We start from the raw sequence: 17157 nt of genomic DNA, 5'->3' as shown, positions 1-17157 counted from the left end.
TATCGTGGTGTTTGTTCCTCCAGGTGAGGGTGTGCTAGCTGCTGGCTGCAGGTGTGATCACACTCCTCCCTCTGCCCTCAGACACACTGGCTGCTTTCTGCAATTAAGAGCTCTTGGCTGTTTGCAGAATAATGCAGCTCTTGCAACCAGCAATTACACACCAGTTCACTTTCCCCTTGGAGAAGCTGAGCTGTGTAGTTTGAGGAGGCACCGATTTCACTGCAGAAATTGAAGACCTGACCCACTGAATCAACACTTCCAACATTTTATGACCACCCACAGACTGGGAAGTTCAGTTTTAATGATTCTGGGGACTTGTGCTTATACTGAGATCATCTTGTGTGGGGTGGATGCTTTACTTTACTGTGCTCTGGTGGTAAAGTTGTTTTAAGTGAAGTGGATCTCTGTGTTTGCTGATGCTCATAGACCAGTGAACAGGGAGCTGCCCCACAGTGAAAAAATTGAAAGGATAATTTTGTGCAACTTCTGCCTGCCCTTTCCAGACCAAACTCTGTATCGTTTGCCTACACTGTGATTCCTGCTTTGCTTTGGAGAGGTGAGAGATTTGCAACTGGGACGTGTGAAGAGATTACAGCAGCAATGGGTTGTTTGGGTGATAGCAGCAGGACACAGAGCAATGTGAAGGAGCTCTTGGCCTATGCAAAATATTCTACAAACGTAGCTTGAGATTTGCACCCCATGGCCCCCGTCTGTCACTCCTGAATTTCACTGTCAGTGCTCGTGGCTTTTCTCCTTCCAGCTGTGCCTGATGCTTCAATTCACAAAGTGTGGACTAGCAAAGCTATTCTGGAGCTGATGCTGTTGTCCCTGGAGGACAATCCAGCCCTGTCACTTGGTTCCCCTTTCTAATTATTCACATAAGAGCATATTCTGCTTATCACTTCTAATGGAGGAGGATTTATCTTCCTGGTGATACTCTTTTATACAAGCCACGTTACTTCCCATGCTTTATTGCTTCTCAGTGATTTTCTTTAACATTGCAGCTTCTGCACATTAAAAACAGGATCCAAGGGCAGGAGGACACTGTCCCCACCATCCCCCACATCTCAGGGCAATATTGTTATTGCTTGTGTGGCTTTCCTGGCTGCCCCATCTGTCTCTATCACCTCTTGTCACCTTCCATGGTAATTCCTGCTGATTAGCAAAGGCCTTTATCAGCTGAGGCTCTTTGGCAAGACAAGTTCAGCCAACAGTTCTGACTCTGTCACGAGTTTCTACTTATTAAAAGAGTCCTTCCCCCTCCCACCAGTGGAAACACTATGAATCATTTCCCTCCCCTTTTTTTGTCAGGAGCAAATGCCATCAGTGTTAGGACCCTGGCACTGACTTTCTGACTCCAGGAAATCATGGGTGAAACAATCCATGGAAACTGGAATCCCCATTTAAAAGTAAGATATTATTTTGTAAGGAACACACCACCCTTCTGACTGCTATCAGATTGCCATCTGATTGACATTCACATGTACTTTCATGAGAAAAATAATTTTTTGTTATATTCCATATCATTGTGCTGTTGATGTATCTATTTTACAGTGCAAGGTGGCAGTGCATGTTTAAATGCCCCATTTTGGAGATAGATTGTGTGTCAGGTGCCTGAGAATTTTGGCAGGACCCTGAGGTGGATGTCACAGCTTAACTGGGTTGAGGGGAATTTGTGTCATATTTGATGGCAGGCCTGTGCTTATTTGGTGTATAAAAATAATTCTAATAGCCATGTGTAAGAATTAGAAGCCTTCATAAATATACTTTAATGGCAAAATAGTTTTAGTTATACTGGAAGAAGCTTCTTAGCTCAAAAGGAGAACCTATAACTGCACTCGGGCTAAATTCTTTACTTTTGTTTACTGATGCAACTGATGCAGTGTAACTGCAAGAAGAGTCTGACCTCATCTCCCAGGTACCTCTGAGAAGTTGATCTTGGGTTAAACATGTTGCTTGGCAATCCATACAGACCTGGTGCCTCCCAGGTTTTCAGGTAAAAAAGGCAGAGAATCAACAGCCCAGTAACAAGAACAACATGAAGAGGCAGAAGCAGGAGCTCTTTCCTGCTCCTGGGAGAGGGAACTGACAGAACCTCCCCAGCTGGAGCTTCTGTAGTCAAGGCAGCACATGTCTCTTTTAAACGTAAATCAGATGAGACTTTAGAGTACTTTTAGTGCTCCCATTAGTCTTCAGGCTGTCCACTATAGAATATTTATCATATGGCTTGCTTCACGTGCTTCCTTCTGAAGTGTGGTGATGGTGCTTGAAATTCAAGATTAAATGTCAGTATGCATTTGTCCATCATCGCTTTGAGAGTGTGTTTGGTCTCTTCTTAGTCTCTGGCAGAGGCTCTTTGCATCAAACAATTGGTGTCCTTAGGCCAATCCATCACCCAGACATACCTGGAAATGGGACTTGAGCTCAGCAATCCAAGAGTAAGACCAAGAGATGAATCTGTTCTCTGTCAGATTTGGAAGGGAGCTAAACACAATTTCCCTGCTCCTTGCTGGCCCTGCAGCAGCTGCCTCTCACTGTTGGCTCCAGGGGAGCAGCAGGGCTGGCAGCTCAGCACTGAGCCACTGCCACCAAGGTGGGAAGGTCACCAAGGCATCCCTGGAAGGTCTCAAGGCCTGGATGTGCAGCACCTCTCCTTGGCAGTGAAAGGTGTGATCAGGAGATTTGTTTTAGAGACTGTCTGAGAGCTTACAAATCCCCAGTCAAGGGCAGTGGCTGCTGACAGCTGGCATCTGCTGTGCTTGTAGGGGCTGTGTTCCATATGTCCCCCTCCTAGTCAAGGAAAGCAGGGTTCTCCTGCTAGGCATCCCCTCAGGGACTTGTGCTGGTTCTTTGCTGGTGCCTGATGCTGTCCTGCCTCAAGACCATGCTCCACAGTGCCACCAAGCTGGGTTTCTTCTCTGTACAAACCACGGCCTTGGCTATCACAAACCATTAGGCTGTGGACCCTTCTGGTGTACTCAGCACAGGTCTGTGGGCTAATGGGAGCACCAGAGTGTTTGGATGCATTTAAGCCAGTTTGTTCTTGGGCTTCATGGCACTTGTTAAAAGTCTATGTTACTCCAAGTATGAGGTGATGCAGGAATAAAATTATATTCTGAGGATACTTTTAAGCTTACAGAATCAGCAGCTGCCAGATAGACAATCTCCTGCATAGCTTTATTATTCCCACTTTGTGCACCCACTGTGTATACAGGAGGAAACTTAGGTCTTATGAGAGAAGAGGTGTGTGGTTGTGAAATTAAAGACTGCATACACACACACACACACACACATATATATACACACACACACAAAGATGAAGGGATGACTTAAAATGTCTTCTACTATGTTAAACCTGATACTTTGCCTCTTATCCATATTAATTTCCTAGGAATAATATTTTCTTTAAAGAAAAAATGATAAAAATAAATACTGTTATCCTGCATTAGCAGAAGGGCTGGAGCCCTGCCTTTCCCACGTCTCTCTTTCCAATTGCTGCTGTCTTCAGAGCCCTTTCTAACATGTGCCAGACCTCCTTTGGCCCTGTCCAAGCCTGGCACACCAGTGAATGAAATACTTGGATGAGGCAGCGTCATCTCGTGTAACCTTTGACTTGCCATCTGAATGGACACAGATTTCCTGTTCACTTCCTAGCTGGGCTGCAGTGTGCTGAAAAGCCACTCATCCTTCTGTAAAATGGGGCTGTAGTGCCTGAGGAGGCTTAAAAGAGCTGCAGTAAAATTCAGGAGGGAGAAAGCAGTGCTCTGTGTACTCACAGAGAAGAGATCCCTTCCTTATATTCCCGGAGGAAAAGCCAAGTGGCCCATAAACCACTACTCCACCCTCGCCAGGAAATTGTCTGGGCTGTTCTGCATTTACCAGCCACCCTGTAACTTTCCCACTTGATGTTGGTGCTGGGCAAAATGCTCCCTTCCAGTGCTGTCCAGAGGGCTGCTTGCTGGCTGATGTGCTCCTGCTGCCCAGCTCTCTGCCTTCCCTGGATTTATGGTGACCCTGTCTCCCTTGTTAGGCAAAACTTTCCATTGACGGGGTCTGCACTCACTTGGAGAAGGCAAAGAGTGTACAACTTGGGTCTCTCCACTCCCTTCCTTTTCCAGTCCTGTGGGACCTCCCTTGCTTTCAGAGGAAGACCAGGAGAAAAGGGGGAGCTGGAGAGAGCAGCAGTAACTGGCACTGGGTCTGCCACCAGCTCCTGCTGGGCGGCTGTGCTGGCTTTGACTGAGCCCCCATCAGCACGGTCTGCCTTCCCAGACAAGGGGAGAAGCTGGGCTCTTGGGAAGCTGTCCCTCCTTAGGTGACTCTGTCAATGAGACTTCTGTGCCTGAAGACCTCCAGAATTTGTGGGGGGAGGGGGGATGCCCTCCTTGCTACCCATCAGAACTGGATGTGTTTGCAGAGTGTCCTTGTTTTTCTTCTTGTTTTTTCTTTGTCGACTGCCACTCCGCAGTGCTCTAAAATACCCAGTCTTCTCCAGATCTCAGCTTTGAATGCCATACTGGATTGGGCAGCTGCAGATCTTCCCCACTGGCCTCGTTGAGCCTTTTCCAGTTTCCAGCGGTAGAAGGAAAATCTTCCTTTTGCTGATGGGATTAAAATGGAAGCACCTTCTGGGCTTTGCTTTGTCCTAACACCACAGCTGCCCTGATATTTTCCATCTCCATTTAAGGACTGAATTAAGATTCATCATATCCTGGGGTTGTTTTTGTACTGTTTAATATAACATTCTTTATTATTACTTTTAGAAAAGCTGAGTTGCATTTACAGGAGATCTTTCATGTGTTTAAATCTTTGGTTCCTTTATGTTTTTATATGGTCACCCGTTCAACTTTCAACTCATGGCTTGAACTGAAAACAGGAAAGACAGAAAGTGAGAATGTTTCCAAAATGTCGTTTTCTCTTTGCAGTATATTTATAAAAGTTGCAAAAAAAAATACCAAGATCTCCCACACCAGCATTTCTAGAGCACTGATAAAGGAACTATTCCTTTCTCTATAGCTACCCCTACCTCTTTCTGCCCCCCAAAAGCAGTTTATTGCTGTTATGCAGTATAAGTGTGATCCTCAAGGCAGATAATTCTCACCATTTACCAGACAGAGAAGCAGGAAATCAAGAATCTTCCAGTGTGTCCAGTGTGGGTCAGTGCAGGGGGATGGAAGGGTCACTTTCCTTCTCCAGCTGCTTCTGACTAAATTGCTCAAGCTGATGCAATTTGACTAAACTGCTCAAGATGATGCAATGTCTCAGACACCCATTGAAGATTTTCCAGTGGCCACAAGGCATCACATCCTACAGGGATGGCTCAACATCAGCATAGTAATGAGATAACCACAGGGAACCCAGAGAGGGAAACCGATGGCACCAGGAAATGGCTTCACCTCACAGCACAAACTGTTTTGTTGCCAGAATTGGGGATAAAGATAAACCACTTTCTCCTGTCTGAAACAAAAGGCTTTAACACCTTCCAGATTAGCAGCTGTGGAGGAAAAGGCAGCTAAAAGGGGCAGTGTCTGGGGGAGGCTTAGAGCCTGTGCTACTGGACTGTCAAAGGCTGCCATTTCATTAACCTCCCACATTGCGCAATCGGATGAAGTCAAAGCCACATATTCAGATTTTGGATCTGATTTGATTTCTTAGTTCAGTTTCTTATCTCACAATCTATGGATGAGTATCTTATTTGCCTGTTGGTAGAAGTTTGGAGCAGGGTGTAGTATAGATGTGGCTTTTTTAAGATATTTCATGGACTAAATAATGCTGGCAGATACTGTTTTCTTGTACCACAAGGAGAACATACAATTTATTCTTGTCTGATTGTATTAAAAAAAATACAGCACAAAAGGAAAATGGAAGAAAACCACCAAAAAAGGATATGAAGATATAATCCCTTCTAGCCAAAAAAATACCAACTCTATGACATCCTTGTGTGTGGGGAAACTCAGTTCCTAGATTATTTTGATAAACTTTGTTACAATCAGTTTCACACAAAACCCGGTTGTTTATTTAATCTTAACTGCTTGCAGAAATGTCATCCAGTAAGGACATGGAGGTTATTATTTTTCTTTTAGTTTAAAAAAAAAAGAGTTTGTTTATTTTTCTTCTGTTATTTGGTTTCTCCGTGTAGATTTATAAGGGCTCTGTCACCAACAGTCTTGTATTTGCTTGTGAGCTGGGTGTGTGGTTTGTCTGCTGGAAGGGCAGGAGCATCCACAGTGGGAGGCAGTGAGTGGGGAGCAGATGGAGCCCCTGATGCTTCCTGCACAGCCAGCATGGCCATGCCAAAGTGACCCTCAGCTGGGAGCGAGTCACAGCATAGTGTCAGTCCATTCCAGGGTATTGCCATCACTGTGAGGGAATCAAAACCTTCTGTGTTACCTACAGGGTGAAATCAGAACCCCCCTCTGTCCCATAAGTCCCTGGGTGCCCTTTGGAAGCTCACACGGGCAGGACTGTGGTGGCAGTCATCCAGGTTTCATGCTGGAAGCCATGGCTGGAGCCAGGGATGAAACCCTCTCTGCTTGGTGCTGCTGTGCTGTCCCACATGGCAGGTGATGCCCCTAACCCTCCCCTTCGTGTGTTCTCTCCTCAGGCAAGATCCTGTTCCGGAGGAGCCATGTCCGAGACGTAGCAGTGAAGAGGCTGAAGCCCATCGATGAGTACTGCAGGGTAAGGCTCTGGGGGCACAGCCCTCCTGCCTGGGGGCTCAGGGCACCACCACTGCTGGCATTTCCCTGCTGGAGAAAGGAATGGATGTGTCACAGTGCTGACACCCATCACAGGGAGGGATGGTCCCTCCCAAACACCACCCAGACTGACAGGGCAGGTGGAAACAGGCTGCTATTTGCTCCCAGGGTCCTCACAGCTTTTCCCTGGCAAACTTAATGTACTGGTTTGGTACCTCATTTACTCAGTAAAGGCTCTAAGCATCACCTGCCCTAAATGTGGATTTTTTTTCTGCATCAGCCTTGATGACTCAGGAGTTGAACAGGCAGAGTGGCACAGCTAAGGTGGTGTTTTCTTCTGTTTTCTGCCTGTCTGTCCCCTGGTGCCACAAGAGGGACAGCGGTGGCTGGTGCAGCACTGAGGGTGGACCTGTGTCTTCCAGGAATGCTTCTCCTCATGAGTGAAAGCCTGGAGATTTATTGCTGGACAGAAAAGCTTGACTCTGTTGAGAAGAATATTAAGCCACCTAATCTTTTCTTTCTAAACTAGAGTTTATGATTTGATGATAATTAATTCTCTGTCAGTAGAATAAAAGTAGTTTGCTTAGGCAAGTTCTACTTGCTTAGGCAAGTAGGATTCCCAGTTTTTGCAAAGGTATCAAGTCCATCAGCACATTATTTAAACCCAAGACTTCCTCTCTTATTTCCCTTGAGGTTTTCTTTCCATTTTTAAAAAGTCAGAGGAGCAGGTGGAGGGGGGAAAAAGCATTCCCAAGAACTTCTCCAGTCAGACATTTGCTCATCCAAAATTGGAAGCAGATTGCCAAAGTGCCTGAGGCGTGCTGGGGGTGGTGGTGGTGGTGAAACCCATGCCATCTGCACCCCCGGGGTGAGGAAGCTGCAATTAAAGTCTTCTCTCATGAGATCAGGCTTTCTTGTGCGACAATTAGTGTACTGTCTTCCTGCTGGCAGCCAAATGGCTCTTTCTGAAATATGTAGGGTCTCAGTGGGTCCCCAGCCTCCCTCCTTCAGACAGGAACTGCCGGCGACAGGAGCAGCGGGGCCGGCTGATGTCAGGGTTCACCCAGCAGATGCTGGTGGGGAAAGCAGGGACTTTGTCACCCAGCAGTGAAAGCAGTGACCAGGGGCAGCTGGTTCTCTGGGACCCCATTGTCTGTGTCCCAGACAGACCTGACCTGACCCAGCCTGGCCTGCTGGGTCTCCACTGGTCATGGCCAAGGGGTGTGTTGTGGCTGATGGCACATTCATTGACACGGTGGTGCTGTGATTGCTGCTCTCCTCATTTCCTTTTTTCTCTCTTGGACAAGTCTGGCTCAGGTCATAGAATCATAGAACAGTTTCACTTTGGTCAGATATCTGCTGCTGCTGCCCAAACATGGTTCGATATGTGCCTGCATTCAATCTGTTTACTTAATCTATGTATTGATAGATGCTGCTTTTGTGAATAGAGACCCTGCAGTGTTGGATTAGCCCAGTTTCCTCCAGCCCAATGTTTTCTGTCTCCAGGAGCAGCCACAGTGGTCCTCAGCACTGAGTATCACTTTAGTGACTTCACCAGAATATTATTCCAGTGGTCTCTGGCACATCGGTTTCTTGTGCCTGATGTAGTGTCTTTTTATTTTGTTTGCAGTTTACTGTAATTTGTATTTAATTTGCCTTTGTACCTATTTTCTGCTTTTCTGCCCTTCTCCAGTGAATGTTTTGATTCTTTAGAGAATTGTGTGGAACTGTAGAGCAAGAGCATAATTTTGACAAGTTCCTACTTCTATAAGAGTTCAAAGCTTAGGTCCATATTAATCCTGAAATGAGTAGGCTGACAAATTTGAAAAAATTAGAGATTTTTGCTGGAATGATGTGGGTGAAGCTGATGGAATCAAATGAATAAACAGAACAATAGACCTTTGTCCCCTGGAATCTGTGTGGCAGCAGAGGGGGAGGCAGGTTCAAATGCAAAGTTCATGGCATTTTTTTTTGCAAGATAGGAGTTCTCCATCCATGTCACCTGTCTGGAAAGCTGAAGCACAAATGGGGGATGCAAATGTTTGACCATTTGTTGTCTTGTTTTTGCAGACTGTCTGTCAGTGTGGAAATTTGCATGGCTGAGAAGCAGGTCTTACTCCTGCTGTGTGGAAGTGTTTGTGGTTTCTGTGCCAGGAACAGGCAGAGGCTGTCTTAGAGTTTGTGGGGATACTTGGCAGTAAGGGGAGGTCTGCAGAAGATTCTGTATCAGGGGCATGATCCCTCTGGACCCTACAGCTTCCATCTCTGTACCCTTCATGTCTGGGTTGTTCCCAGTGCATTGTAGCAGCTTAGAGAAATGCATCACAGAGGTAGCTAGGGCAGTGGTTTTGCTAAGGCTGCAGGAAACTTTGAAGTTGCAACAAAAATGAGAGGAGTGGGATACATGGGAAGATTTCCAGGAGTTTTCTCATCTGTAAGCATGAAAGTGCAGAGTCTGGATGTCCTTACTGGTAACCTGAGTGAGTTACCAAACAAACTGTGTTTTGCCAGTAAATGTGTGCTGCCCACTGGAATTAGTCTTGCTGGATGATTTCCCTCTTAACTGTAGGCTTGGAATTAGTTTAGTGTGATTTAAGGTCTTCTGGGCTCATTGGACCCAATTTTCTAAATTTGTTTAGGAATTTTTGCCAATGTGAAAGAAAGAGCAACTTCATAGAGCTCCCTTCCCAAGGGGCATTTTATTTATGAGGCTTTTGATCTCCCAAACACACCTCTGGTGAGTGTTTGTCCAGTGTGTACCATCCTGTCTTCAAGAAAGACCTTTCAGGTCAGTGGTTCACAAAACCATTGCTCTGTCCTTTCACAGCCCTCTGGGAAGAACTGGGCCACAATTTGCTGACTTCCATATTTGTGCGTGCTGATCCTAATTGAGGGAAGCATCTTTGTGCAGGGAAGACCTTAAGATGTAACATCCCATTGTCATAAACACTAACCTGGGTTTGTCACATGCCTTCATGCTGTCCCAAATAACTGGATATGGTTTTAAGAAGAAGCTTGGGAGTTTTTCTGTAGTGAGGCTTGAGTATTCAAATGGACATCACCTAAATGGAAATTAAATGAGCAAGTTACATCAGTGCCAGGAAATACTTTTATTAATGTCGTTCTTTTATTAATGTTCACTATTTGAGGGACAATACTTCACAAACATAATTACCTCCCTCTTGGTCTCTCAGTCCTGCCTCTCTTTCAAGGTTTAATCCTTGAACCTGTCAAGACAGGTACACAGACATTTCTCTCTCTACAACTAAGCTAGTTTGATTGAAGATGGAACAGTAGTCCTGGTCAAGAATGGGAGTTTAACTGAAATACTTTCAAAATTTATCTGTTGTTAGTGAAATACTTTCAAACTTGATCTGACAATTTTAATCCATGTTTCAGAATCCCAGTGCATTTAGACTGGCTGCAGTAATGAGAGTTAATTTTTTGCAACACTCTTCTCAGCACCTGGAGCAGAGCCTTGTTTTCCATTGTGTTATGGTGCTTCCATGCCAGAAGCTCTTACAATGTTCCAGTTACTTCCAAAACTGCACCCTCTTTCCTCCTTTTCTCAGCTCTTTATTTATTCCTTCTCTCCAGTCTGAACCACCCCTATTCATTCTTCATCCACTTCTCTGCCTGCCTGTCAGTGTTTGCCATCCACCACTTCAGCACTTTAGTTCAAGCTTGAGATTCTCAGTCAAACAGATGATGTTTTCATATAGATGAAACAATTTATTTCTTTGTTCTCAGAAATCATCTATTTTATTTGCACCTTCCCCCTTGTTGGGCTCATGGCCATTCCCAAACATCTGGCTCTAGTGACTAATGTTAATGAAAATGCTAAACAATTAGGGGAAAAGTAAGGGAGTCATAACTGTGCGGTATTGTGAGCTGGCACTGTGTCTTTGTATGCAGAGCTGGGAATAAACCCAGTGGACATTAGGGATTTAAAAGCTGTGCATCTGAAGTGTCTCTAGGGGCTGTGTGGAGACAATCAGTGATTCACCCCTTCCAGAGGCAGACACCCATGGCAGGGGGTAGACAAAGCACCCTCTGAGGATGCTGCTCTTTCTCTAGCAATGATACCAGTTGATAGACAAGTGTGGCAGTCTCCCATGGAAGGCACATGAAGTTCATGGGGTGAATAAAATTCTGTGCATACCCACACATGTGCTCTGCATCTCTGCAGATACACATCTCTGCATCAGCTTTTTATAAATATACCTTTAAAAACGCAACCCACAGCTCTCAACACATTGTTAGGAGTGCCTGCAGGGTTTTATACCAGGTATTCCATGAAGCCTTTGAGCTGTGATACAGTCCCAGGGAGCAGTTTCCATTTCATGTAACCATAAGCAATTTGATTGCTGTGTGTGGCACACAGCAGCTTTGCACAGGTGGGCTGGGGCTCTGAGAGTAGCTGGCCATCCCCAGCACACCCTGCTCACACCCTGCCTAATGTTTCAGCTTTTCTATAGCCTTTTGAGTCACCTGCTCTGCAAGGCTGTAAGCTGTGCTATAGAGCCAGACATGATTACAGGCTGGAAGGACACATGAAAGCCCATCTATCTCCTGAGGGATGTGAGAGGGCTGAGCAGTGCACGTCCTGTGCATGCCAAGCAAGGAAACATGCTATTACTGATAGTTCTCAATGCTTGTGCAAGGCTGAGTTCTGCTTGCTGGCTCTTTTTATCTCTCACCTTTCCTGTGCAAGTTCCTGGATGCTTGCTGTTTGTAGCTGTGTGTGTTTACCTCTGGTTTCCACATCTCCAGAAGAATGTCACTTCCCTGTCCTTTCTCTCCTTTGTGTTCCTCTTTGTTCCTCTTTACACTTCTTCCCTTGACCCTGCAGTCTTTCCTTCAGGCTATTGCAGCTCTGCCCTGGAACTGTCTTGCTGGAAATGCCAGAAGCTTGCATTTTCCCCTTGCAGAGTGACAGTGGTGTCCCTGATCTCCTCAGTGCACTTTTTGTTTGCTCACCAGAATTGTGTTGGCTTTGACTTGTTCATGTGAATTTTGTGTGAATGTGAATGCTGAAGAGACACTTGTCTCACTAAACAGTGTCACCACTCCCTGCTGCTATTCAGAATTTAATAGAAGGATCCTGATTGGTTTTATACCCTTGGTTGCCCTTTTTAAAACCATTTCTTAGAGTTTCTTACCACTTCTTTGGGTTTTGTTCCTTAAAACAAAATAAGGAAAAATTGACTGGTTTGACTTTACACCTGAGCTTCCCAAAAAGCATGCAATGGCAAGTTACTGTGGGCTGGATTTCAGTCCATCTCTGTGCATAAGGCTGGAGATTGCAGCACACTGGGACATGATTCAGAAGCAGAAGAGCCAGCCCTGCCCCAGGGTGGGAAGGTGGATGGCTGGGTGTGGAAATGACTGGCTGATTTTTATCTACTCCCTACAAAACCTGGAGTCAGAGAGGTGCTTTTCAGCCATCCTCCTTCAGCTTAGCAGGATCATAGTGCTTCTGTGGGTTTCCAGGCAGACAACCACTGATTCAGGGGGTTCAGATTTCCCAAAGCTTCCCTTCATTTAGAAACAAAAATCTCCACAGCAGCTTTGCATTCCTCCATCACTGAACACCCGCTCTGTGCTCAGCTCAGTATTGACATCTGGAGCCTGGTTCTTGGGAAGGGTGAGCACCTGTGACCTGCAGGGAAGTGGGGACTCTTTGGGAAGGTGTCTGATGCCCTAGACCCCCGTGCTGGGTGTGACTCTGGTGTTTGTGTTTCTCTAGTAATGACACGTATCGTTTGCACTGCTTGCTCCTGCCCCATTGACTGTGCAAGACTGAGCCCTTTGGGATTTCAAAACACACTGTAGATATTGAATATCTGAGCCTCCTAACCTTTCTGCAGATTAGGTAAGTGTTATTGCTCAGCATTGGAAGGGGGTAGCTGAAGATATAGCCCAGCAGAATTTGATGAAAAGAGGTTGAGTAACCTGCCCTGACCAAGAAGGGTGTGAATAGTAGAGCCAGTGCTAAATGTCAGCTCCATCCACTGTTGGTTAGACAGCATTGCTTTGCTGTCTCTTGCTTGGGGTGCAGATGAATAAATGTTGTTTATATTCTTGTTAGGCTGTGCTGGTGAGGCATGGCTCTTCAACATGCTGTGATCATTACTATTCCTGGGCACTTCCTGACTTCCCAGTGTTATTCCTGGTTTGCCAGCTGGATGCATGTATTTATGTACAGTAGGAAGAAAGGCACAGCTCACACCTTTGTTACACTTTTAGACAAGTTTGAACAAGCAGAGGTGGAGACCAGGGCATCCTTTGTTCCTGTAGAAGAGCTTGAGCTTTCCAGCGGTTCAGTTTCATCCTGCCTTAGTGCAGCAGCCTGTGGTGCTTACCCTGGCACTTGGACCCACCAACCTCTTGCCCAGCTTCTGCATCTGGTGCTGCTTCCTTTGCAAGGCATCTTTTTCAGTTCTGTAGTGCAATTCCACATGACCAAAGGCCAGAGCCTCATTTTTCACAGGCCTAGTGATACCAAATAGATTTTCCTAATGTTCTTGTAATATCTTTTCACAAAGGAGAGGAGAGCTGTAGGTGTGAAGCATTTGACTTTGAATTTATGAACACCTCAAAACAAACCAAATCATATAATACTGGAGACTACAATTTCACAGCAGGCTTTTTCCAACTCTTTTCCTTCACACCCCCATGCAAATGTGGTCTTGGAAACAAATCTGGCCACTTTTAAAGCCTGGTTAAAAACAGCTGTGTTGGTAACCAACTGCCCTGTCCTGCCTTTGTGCTTTGGTTGGACCTTCTGGCGTGTCTGACCAAGATCAGTCAGATGCCTCATGGTTAATATAACCTGTTCACCTAATGCATCTTCATTTAGTTCTGGTGCAATTTTTCATCCGTCTTTCAAGATTGTTTGTCCTACTTTCAACTAGGAGAAGAGCCAGACAATCTCATTTTGTCAAACAGGTTTACAGCAACTCTAAGAAGCTTGGTCTATATTTAACCTGTGGCCTATTTTCAGCATAACTTAGCGCAGAAGGAGGTGAAGTCCAGCCTCTTCTCCTCTCTTGCTTGTCATTTCTGGAGGCAGCCACCCTGTCATGTCACTGAGAGCTGCTGCCCCATCTCTGTGGGCTGGGGACAGCTCTTTAACTTCTCTTGGCACCATAAAGCTCTAGATTCTGAACAGCAAATTCATGGCATGTTTCTGCCTTGTGTGCTTGTCTTATTTTAGGTCTTGCTTTCCAGTACACTTCAACATAATGTGGTTGATGCCCAGACTGTACTTATCTATTGCTGAATATGACAAGTGCCATGTCCCTCTGCCAAGGAGAGTGCACAGACACTGCTAGCCAGGATGTGCTGTGCAACCTTCTTCATTCAGAAAAAGCCTCTCTGTGTTTTGGTTGGGTTTTGATTTGTTTTTTTCAGACACTTAATCAAACTTCCTTTCCTGTTAATTTAGGAGCAAATTGTTGTTTGGTTTGGTTTGATTGTGGGCTTTTTTTAGTGAACGCTGCTTTTTGTGTGGACAGTACTTCATGGAAAGCTTTATGAGCACATTAATCTATTGTCTGAATGGGTGTTGAATTTGTGTGCATTGACACAAGGCCTGTGAGCCTTAACCTCAGCATGTGAGGTGCTGTGCAAGCCCATGTCACAGACTGTCCCAGCCACAGGGCAATTATCTGTGCAGTGTCATGGTTTTGCACTTATGGACCAAACTTTGCTCTTGAGCACATGGCAAAATAAATAACATTGGCTGATTCTAAGAACTGTTGCTTGTCTGAATTCATTGCTTCCTACCTGACATTTGCAGTCAAGGCTTGCTGTTTCCTTTCTTCTCAGGTAAGGAGCCAGGTGTGCTGCTAACCTGTATTCTTCAGTATTCTTTTCCCCCTGCCACGACTGTTTTGCCTCCTCATGCATGGCAGTTTAGATGTTTGATGCCATGTTTCAAACTTGGCTTATGTCTAAGTGCTTCTCATTGTCTGTTTTGTTTTGCAGGCACTGGTTCGGCTTCCTCCCCATATTTCACAGTGTGATGAAGTCTTCAGGTTCTTCGAGGCTCGCCCAGAAGACCTTAACCCTCCAAAAGAGTAAGTGTGGTGATGGTTTTCCCGTGCTGCTCGGTACATTTTGATTAGCTGGAAGGAAAAGGTCATTTGTTTTCATTACTGCTGTAGACGTGGGAACAGATTTTGTAGCTTTCATTACTACCTAGAAAATGCCCAGCAGTTACATACAACCCGTGTGGGTGAATGGAGGACAGGGAAGTCAAGCAGCCCTCAGACACAATTTTCAGCCATCCTCCACCCACCTTTGCATTGTTTCTTGCTCATGGTTCTAATGAGGTAACCTCCCCTGGTTTGTAGGTTTTACCTGATAGTTATCACCAAGGAGTCATTTAGTTCCCAAAAAGCATTGGCTCAGTAGCAGGGGGAAATCCTGCCAGTAAGTACTTGGCTCATAATTACCAGCTGCTTCTTTAAATGTACTCCTGCCCAGAGATACTTAGCTATCAGTAGGGAGCAAGATTGTGGTCCAGATCCAAAATTGTCTCTGGAGAGTCTATTCTTTCTGAGCAGGAAGCCAAGAAAAGGAGGAGGGAAAGAGCTCCCATTAAACACGAGGCAGAATTGTAGTTTTTACCTTGGAGCAGACAGGCTGATTCATTCTGATGCACTCAGGGTCCATAGGACTCATTTATCCAGGGAAAGTGTTGGCAGGAGGGTATTTACAAGCAACAGTGCTCCCTTGCCTGGTATTTCCTTTTCTCTTTCATCCCAAACAGGATATATCTTATTGTACTCTGCAATAAGATTTTGACTTGGTCCCATTGTGTTTTGTGCTGCTTTGTTGCATGATTTGAAACCTGATTGCAGGCAGTGTTACCATAATTTGCTTTCTCCCTTGTTTGCACACCCACTGGATAAGGGGAAATGGATGCTTTTTTTTTTTTATGGGCTTTGGGCACTTCAGCACATGCAAACCTGTAGTTATTGAAAGATTTGTTTTGGCTTCAGCTGTCTGCTCCCATGCTGGTGAAAAAGAGAGGAGGACCTTTGCAATTCGATTTCCCAGACTTTGTTCCTTGCACATCCATGGGTTTGTACAAGGAGATGTGTTAACACGTGTACTAAAGAAGGCACTACTGGCATCACTGAGAGTTTCCATTTAGGGTCTGCAAGTAGGTTTGCAAAGGTTACTTGATCCCACAACACCCCATTTGCAATGCAAAGACACATCCCTGTGTGCCAGGCAGAAACACACACCCAGAAGAAGAGTTAGGTCCTAAGAGTTATGGAAGAGTTTGTGTGGAGGATCTCAAATGGGGGTTATGAGTCTGCTTGAAACTCCTGTCTGCTTTCTGTACTGATGCAGACCCTACAGCAAGGAAAGGGCCTGGGACCCAGGCCCACCCCAAGGTGTACCCTAACCATTATGGCTTGCATCCCTTGTCCCTACTCACAGTTGTAGAGGGCCTGTTTGACAGCCTTGCAGGAATTTTCAAGTTATCCCTTCACTGCCCTCTGCAAAAACAAAAAAGACTGAATGTTCTCAGCCCAAGCCTTGCATCCTATTCCAACCTAGTAATAAGTGTGATTTATTTCCCTGGAAAATGTAGAGCAATAACCTGATTAAATCTCACTTCACTAATGTCTGCAAGACATTAATCTAGCTGGGTTAAAACAAATCCTACCTCGTCTTCTGTAAGCAAACAGATCTTAGGGAAGGTGTCTAAGGTTTCTGCTGGGAGTGCTTCACAAAAGATGTATTGTTGGAAACTGAAGATTAGTCTCTACAAAAAGATGATGTAAAAGCCAACGGAAACATCTTAGTGTTTTTCTTCTGTGAACTGAGGGGGAAGGGAAGAGATCTGAGGCTCACTGGACCACTGTGTAGGGTCTGGGGGAAGGACACCTCCAGGGCGATTCTGAACCTCAGCAGGCACTGCAGGAAGGAGCATGATTCCAGAGAAATCCCAATGTATTCCCTTGTTTTCTTACCCTGCCAAGCCCCTCCAGAAACAGTGAGCCAGTGGTGCCCAAGCCCTGTGAATTCAGTCTTCCCCAGACCTCATGGTTCATCATTCCTCTCACTGGAGGTAGGGCTGTAGCCTGGAGGCATCATCTAGACTATCCTAATTATGTTATCTATTTCTTCAGCTGCTTCTTTTATCCCTCAGCACAGAGGTGGTTTGTATGTTGCTCTGTCAGCACAGGCATTGGCATTCAGCTTGCTGGGTTAAAGAACAATAAGCAAGTGACTCGGCCACCAAGGGGCAGAGAACAGAATTGCTTGTGCTGCCTGCACGTATCCTCTCTGTGCACAATGGGATGATCTTTAGTTTCATGTTGACCTGCTCAGTTTTTATGCAGCAGCTTGGCCTCATAAGACAAAGCCTGACCTAGGGTTTAATTAACTAATTTTCAGGAGTGTAACCTTAATCCCATGTGCATTTGGGTTGTTG

General features: G+C 45.4%; 1 protein-coding gene across 4 annotated transcripts in view; it reads left to right on the top strand.

The window, feature by feature from the left end:
• The window catches only part of SH3PXD2A (SH3 and PX domains 2A), a 237768-nt gene that overhangs the window by 90276 nt on the left and 130335 nt on the right, over nt 1-17157 (top strand). For all 4 annotated transcript variants that reach the window (XM_058028729.1, XM_058028727.1, XM_058028731.1 and 1 more), the window contains 2 exons: nt 6605-6681; nt 14691-14782. In XM_058028729.1, the coding sequence (XP_057884712.1) occupies nt 6605-6681; nt 14691-14782 (169 nt within the window). The remainder of the gene's footprint in view (nt 1-6604; nt 6682-14690; nt 14783-17157) is intronic.

This window comes from Melospiza georgiana, chromosome 8 (assembly GCF_028018845.1).
Source record: "Melospiza georgiana isolate bMelGeo1 chromosome 8, bMelGeo1.pri, whole genome shotgun sequence".
In the NCBI taxonomy this organism is placed as follows: domain Eukaryota; kingdom Metazoa; phylum Chordata; class Aves; order Passeriformes; family Passerellidae; genus Melospiza; species Melospiza georgiana.
The sequence above is the reverse complement of the archived record's forward strand: the minus strand, read 5'-3'. Positions and strand labels throughout refer to the sequence as shown.